We start from the raw sequence: 7,150 nt of genomic DNA, 5'->3' as shown, positions 1-7,150 counted from the left end.
ATTATTAATATTAATAATTTAAATATATGTTTAAAATCATTTGTAAACTTCTTTATCTTACATGTATGACTATCTTGCTGCAAGGATATCTGCACCACAAGTGCAGAGTCAGAGGGGGATGCTGGATCTCCTGGAACCGGATGGAAAGCTCTCTTACAGCTTATATCACGGGGCTAAAGAGATGGCTCAGTGGTTAACAGTACTAGTGGCTTACACCCATTTGGGGCAGCGCATAACCATTTGTAACTACAGCTCTAGCGTATTCAACACCCTCTTCTGGCCTCTGTTGGCACCTGCACAGACATATGCATAAATAATAAATCTTTTTTTTTTGTTTTTTTTGAGATAGGGTTTTTCTCTCTCTCTCTCTCTCTCTCTCTCTCTCTCTCTCTCTCTCTCTCTCTCTCTGTATTCATTCTTTTGGCTCTAGTGAACCCTTTCTCATACACTTGGATAATCCAACCTCTGCTCCCACACAGGCAGAAATGGCCTTATTGTTCACGTCACTATCTTAGGGTAGAATAGATAGGTCACTGGGATGCTCCCACCTCATCTTCTTCCCTTCTCCTAGTCTGTCTTTCCTATCAAGCTCTCAAAGGCCTTGGACTGAGGCAAAGCTCATCTTCTCACATGCTTCTCTGCTTCCAGGTCTGCGTCTATCTTTGTCTATCTTGTCTCCCTTCATCCCTCTTAAGCTTTTAGTTTGTGGAGTAGTCCAGGCCTTTGGGCCCACTTTAGCTCACATGTGATTTATGCATTTTCCCTTTGACTTCTTGACTGATAAGTCTACCAACTGCAATCTTATCACTTCAGTAAATCCCAGAAACCTTCCTCCTTGACTGCCAGCGCAGCTTGACCACCCTCCAGCCCTACACTATGAAAATTTCACATTTGTGGGAGAAATTCAGCGGGAATGACTACATTCAGATGTACTTTCATCAAGTCTTTCTTTTTCTTTTTTTTTCTTTTTTGAGACAGGGTCTCTCTCTGTAGACCAGGCTGGCCTCAAACCCACAGAGATCCACCTGCCTCTGCCTCCCAAGTGCTGGGATTAAAGGCACTCATCACCAGGCTTGGCTTATTAAATTTTTAAAATGTGAAAATTTCCATTTAGAAACAGATGAGAAAAATAGTTAGAACTGATAAAAGTACACCAAAGCAGACTATAAACATCTGGAAACTATAGCTGAATGGCAATATTATGTAAAGGAGAAGATAAACAAATACAAAAATATGGATACTACCCTTTACTGAGGCCCAAAAGTCTATTCTGTGCTATAGAAATACTTCCAAACGTGCTGTGATGTATTGAGAAAGTAGTGAAGTATGACCCTTTACATAGTGATGCCTCTCATGCAAACTGCTCCAGACTGTGGGTTCCAGTTTAAAGTCCCACCTTACGAGGGTTAAAAAGATGCTCACTTTTGATAATTCTCTCCACTTTATCTCTCAACAAGGAGCGTCTGCTTTCTGCTGAAACCAGGCAAAGGGAAAACTACAAATGATTCTCTTAAACCATGGTGCTTCTAAATTGTTGTCTCCCTGGTACCACACCCACAAACCTTCCTTCATGCTTCACTGTGTTTCTTCTTTCTAATGAGGACACAAGAAACAGCCAAAAGGGGATGAAAACATTGGCTTATCCCGGCGGTGTTTCCTTACCGAGTTTCTACACTTACTCATTCAGCAATGCTTTCAGGTGGAGCTGTAAGCTGCGCACTGCCGTGTGAACGTTACTCAGTTCTCTCGACTTTGGCTGGGTTTTGGTTGAACGCTGTGGTACTGACTGATGCTGAGTTTCAAAGTACCGGAAGAACTCATAGCTGCGCTTCAGCTCCTCCAAGCAGGCAGAATGAGCGTGAGGTAGACCTTGAGTCACGTCAGACACAACTCGGTGAGGCAGGAGTGCCTCAGTAAGTAGGGGCCCTGAGGGCGAATTGGCTGTAGAAAGCAACAGGGCTAAGCGCCTGAAGAACTCTGAACTCTGTGCCACCCAGAGCTGGAATAAAACCTGAAAGGGAAAGAGAGACAGAAGGGGATGGGGAAGGAGAGCAAGAACACACTGATCAATACAAATATCATCAATATTCAAACCACAAACTTATTTACCTTCCAACTTTTAACTTTTCACATTATCCTAAATAACCCCCCACCATTATCCTAAATGACGATTAAACTGAACCCAAATGAGTTCTGGGATTAGCCAAGGATGCTATCTGGAATTATGTAGGATTCAGGATTCTAATACAGAAGCCAACACCTATATGTAATTTAGCACAGTTCTACCCTAGATAGAAATGATCTAAGAATGGATGGAGGGCTGGAGAGATGGCTCAGTGCTCTTCCAGAGGATCTGGGTTTGATTCCTACCACCCATAGCTGTCTCACAAATGCTTGTAACTGCGGCTGCAGAGGAACAGGACACCTCTGACTTCATGTGAAATCCAGACAGAAAATTAAAAACAATAAAGTGAAGTTGGCTATGGTAGCGCACGCCTATAATCCCAGCACTAAGGAGGCAGAGGCGGGCGGATCTGTTGAGTTTGAGGCCAGTTTATTGAAAATGAATTTTCCTTTTCAAAACCTTCCAGGCTGGTGAGACGGCTTAGCAGGCAAAGGCACTGGTTACAAAGCCTGGCCATCTGCCGGGCGATGGTGGCGCACGCCTTTAATCCCAGCACTTGGGAGGCAGAGGCAGGCGGATCTCTCTGAGTTCGAGACCAGCCTGGTCTACAGAGCTAGTTCCAGGACAGGCTCCAAAGCCACAGAGAAACCCTGTCTCGAAAAAAACCAAAAAAAAAAAAAAGCCTGGCCATTTGTCTCTCTCTCCACTGCTCACGTGATACAAGGAGAGGACTCCTGCCAGTTGCCCCCTGACCTCCACAGGAACGCTGTGCTATGTGTGCATCCATACATGTACACTAAGAATTGGAGGTTGAAGAGCTCAACAGTTAGCAGTATTTGTTGCCAGGATAACGGCTATGCATTCACTAGTCAAGCTTATACTGTCAACACCTGTATGTGAGCTCTCTCTGAATCATCACTGATAACAATTCCTATTAGCTTCTCATATCCTTTGCAAAATGACTTAGTATTCCTTTCTTTTTTCTTTTTATTTTTTTGGAGTTTTATTTTATGTGCATTGGTTTTTGACTAGCATGTATGCCTGTGTGAGCATGCTGGATCCTCTGGAACTAGAGTAACAGACAGTTGTGAGCTGCCATATGGGAGCCGGGAATTGAACCCGGGTCCTCTGGAAGAGCAGCAGGCTCTTAACCATGAAGCCATCTCTCCAGTCCCAACGTAGTATTTCTATTTGTATTTCTTGCAATAGTATTATTAAAAATTCTATTGCATTGAATGGTTTTGCACTTCTGTTCTGTGAATTACCAGTCCATAGGTTCTGTACACTGCATTTTCTTATTTGCATTTGCAGTGCTGGGGATGGAACCAAGGCCCTCATGCATGTTAGGCAAGCAATCGACTGCTGAGATAAACTCCTATCCTTCTTAGTTTTAGTTACCTTATAATTCTTTATACAGAAAGAATTCAAATTATCATAGTTTTTACTTTATTGTACTTCAGATATATAGTACTTGAGGAAGAAATTTTATTTTTATATTGTCAATTATATTCTTTCATGAGGTTGTTTTAGTGAAAAAATTATTTTTTAAAGTATGAAGAAAAAATTGGGGGAATTTTATAAAGGGCTGTACACCCGTTCCCCCCCCCCCCCCACCGCTTTGCCCAGGTTTGTTGAAATAAGCTCATGCGGGCTTCCTATCAAGTAATTCACTTATTTCTAAACAAACTCTACGGCATTCTGAAGTTAAGAGCACTGACACCAAAATACAAAGGTCTCTTCATCCGATCTGTGTGCTCTCTCAGCTCTCAGTGTCATAATATCGAAAGCACCGGAAACACAGCATCTAGGAATGCAGAGGGAAACAGGACGTGAGCACTCCCCAGTCCTCCATTCTAAATGGGTTACCTTCAAGGCCGGCAAGCTGAAGCCATCTGTCAAGTTACGAGCTTCCTCTTCTGATATCTGCTCTTCACTGAGACCGAGCCCCAGTTCTTTAAAAGGTACCACACAGATGTAGTTGGTAACATTGTCACTCTCAGAGTTCAGGGGGTAGGTTAAATTAGGTTAAGGCAATCAACAACTCCTCTTCATTAACACATAGTCAAAAATATCCCAAACTATATTTACTAATTTTATTCTGAACCTAGACTGAAGAGTTTCACCAGTTGTTTTAAAGAAATTAATTATAGAAAGAAATTAATTATAGGAGCTAACATATTGATATAATACTCAGGTATCTTACAGGGTACTTTGAATAAGCTTTTTTTTTTTGTTTGTTTAAATAGTTCAAAGTAGGCAGGCAGCACTCTAGTTACTGCCCAGCTTGCTGCCCTCTTCTCTGTATTCCATAAACCTCCTGCTATTCTATAAGAATTAAAAACAACTTGTTCAGTCCTTCAAAACTGCTAAAATGCTGTTATTTTTGACGCCTTCCTTCTAAAGCCGAATTTGTCCTTCATTGTGTCGTGGCTCAGGCCCTCACAGTGAGGTCTTCTCTTTGCCCTTCTCAGCATGTCCTCACCAGCCTGCTCTGGCTTCTTACATACACACTGTCCCATTTTGTTATCTTACTCGTGGATGTATCAGGATCACTCAAATTATTTTCCCTCTTTAATTGCTTTTCTATAATATTATACCTGTACATAAAAAAATCTTGTACTTGCATTTATTTCTCCTGAATTTATTCCTGCGTCATACATTTTGTTTGTCCCTCCAGTTCTTCTGGGCTATCTTTTTCTCCTGTGCAACCTCCTTTTCTGGCTTTGAACAAATTGGGCCTTTTCGGTGAGAATCGCCTCGGTGTGGCAGGAGAGCTCACACACGACTGAATCTACTATGAACTCTTAACACGGACAGCTATCTCATCTTGGGTGCTGTTCATCAAGACGTGGTCAAAGACTAGACAATCTGGACCAGACCCTCAAGTTCAACATTACTTTTGGCAACTTTAAGCACAGAAAGCAAAACTCCAGCATTCTTTTCAGGTCAATGGCCTTGTTTCTAGCCACACTGTTTGGCCGGGGCACACCTACTGACTCTACCATTACACCACCGGACTGGCACACATGGATTCCTGGAAGTGACATCATTCATCTACTTTTCAGCTACGCATACCCTTGATGGCCTGGGCAGTTTTGTGGATGCTCTTAAAGTGAACACCAGGGTCTATAACTTCGATCTGTATAGGTTTGGAGGGTGCTTTAAGATCAAAAGAATAGTAAATCATTTCACAGGTCCGTTACAGGAAGTCCCATGCAATTTTTTTACACTTATTTCTTTTTAAAAAATCACAGTTGGGGTGTAGGAGTGATATGAAAGTCAGCAGACTCCAGAGCTGGGTGTCCTGAGTTCAGAATGTGGCTATATCATTCTTTACTGCATGGTGACTAGTGAATTTAAGCTAGGTTTTTTTCCTAATCCAGGGCTCTGGAAACACCGTTAGCCTCATACGGAGACAGGAAAGGATATTTTTTCAGCATGTACAGGGTAGCTAGCCTTGCGGCCTGGAAGTTGGCTCTCACAGTCCTGTAGACGGCTTTCCGAAGGCCGATGAGATGCTGGCTGGGATGCTGTCCAGCTTTATTAAATGAGCAAGCAGCACTGACCCTGTCAAGCAAACTTGAAAAGTAAAATGTGATACAACTGTACAGGTGTCCTAAAGTTTGTGTTTCCTAAATCCATATTCTATTAAAGTTAGAGAAAAATTCTTTCTTAAAATTATTCTAAGTATCTCAAATCAAGTGTTGCCTCCTTTTTCTTGATACATTACAAACCACTAAAATACACAAACAAAAAACAGCTGAAAATTTAAAAGTTCACAGAATATTTAGTCAAATATAGAGAACATGAATTTTAATTGACATAGACTAGAGGTGAGGACCATTTCTGTAAGAATTTATGGCTTTCTACATAAAGATAAAATACACTACAGTAGAACTACTTTACAGTTTCAAAACCCCACATCCACAGGTTCTATGAAGGGCTTAATTATCAACATTTTCTCATGCTTAATATGCATCTACATTAAGTTCACTGATCACTTCTTTGGTCACGTGTATAGACCACTTAACTACCATACATAAATCCATCTGTACGTCCATAAAAGTAGGCAGAATTACTTACCCACCTGCTGCCACTGGCACTTACCTACTCACAAGCAAGTAGGGGAGGCAGAAAGGCAACAGGACCAGTGGCCAACAGGGGCATGCAAGCAGAAAGGCAAAGGAAGGATTACGATGCGGCAAGCCGGCTGCTCTCGAGCTCTCACATTCATGGCTTTCCCTAGGCCAATGGAAAGCATTTGCAGCACCAACAAGAAATGCACTACTTCATGACTGAGAGTAAGCTGGGCTATTCTGATCAGTGACCTCCTCCAATGGCAAGACAAAATGTCAGCATTTGTGAACCTTCTTCATAAACCCACAAATCTACAGTACAGATGTTGAACTAGAATGTTGAAAATGTAAAATATGTGGACAAAGATGGACAGACTTAATTTTAAGTAAGGGAACACAGGAAAGAAAGGCCAAATTCGTTGCTAGAAGGAAACACTGAAGCAGAAACAAACCATGAAGCATTAGGGCTTGGGCTTTGCTGAATCCATTTTACAGATGGAAATATTTCTAAGACACCCTGAGGCAAGGTCGCTTGCCACTTTTCAGCCCAGTGTCCAGTTAGATGGAAACAATGAAATGACTTCTTCCAACACTTCTCTTTACCCACCTGTCACCTGATGGCACAAAGGTATGAGCGGGGGGTGGGGAGCCATGCTTAATGGCTCACTTTACCTTTTCATGTTAAGTCCGTGGAACAGATATGGGTAAAAGTCAGAAAACTGACAAGTCATAGCGCCTTACACACACGTGTGTCTAAGCACTGGTTGGGCACATAGCCACTTACCACTCAGGCCTCTCCAGAAAACGCTGTTATGTTGACAATGAGAAGGAGTTACTACTTAATTTAGGCGTGACTGTTTTTTTTTTTTTTTTTTTTTTTTTTTGGTTTTTCGAGACAGGGTTTCTCTGTGGCTTTGGAGCCTGTCCTGGAACTAGCTCTGTAGACCAG

At 42.0% G+C, this 7,150-nt stretch overlaps 1 protein-coding gene across 7 annotated transcripts in view; it reads right to left on the bottom strand.

The window, feature by feature from the left end:
- Vezt (vezatin, adherens junctions transmembrane protein) overlaps positions 1-7,150 on the bottom strand; it is a 54,635-nt gene that overhangs the window by 8,606 nt on the left and 38,879 nt on the right. For 3 of the 7 annotated variants that reach the window (XM_005358152.2, XM_026784474.1, XM_026784475.1), the window contains exons 6-8: positions 5,555-5,692; positions 3,992-4,139; positions 1,680-2,011 (exon numbers count right to left, since the gene is read on the bottom strand). In XM_005358152.2, the coding sequence (XP_005358209.1) occupies positions 1,680-2,011; positions 3,992-4,139; positions 5,555-5,692 (618 nt within the window). Of the gene's footprint in view, positions 1-1,679; positions 2,012-3,991; positions 4,140-5,554; positions 5,705-6,232; positions 6,368-7,150 lie in introns of all 7 variants that reach the window. The other 4 variants (XM_026784471.1, XM_026784473.1, XM_026784472.1 and 1 more) reach the window with 3 other exon arrangements.

Source organism: Microtus ochrogaster, chromosome 24, assembly GCF_000317375.1.
Source record: "Microtus ochrogaster isolate Prairie Vole_2 chromosome 24, MicOch1.0, whole genome shotgun sequence".
NCBI classification, from domain to species: domain Eukaryota; kingdom Metazoa; phylum Chordata; class Mammalia; order Rodentia; family Cricetidae; genus Microtus; species Microtus ochrogaster.
Note: the sequence above shows the minus strand (reverse complement) of the source record. Positions and strands in the feature narration are given on the sequence as shown.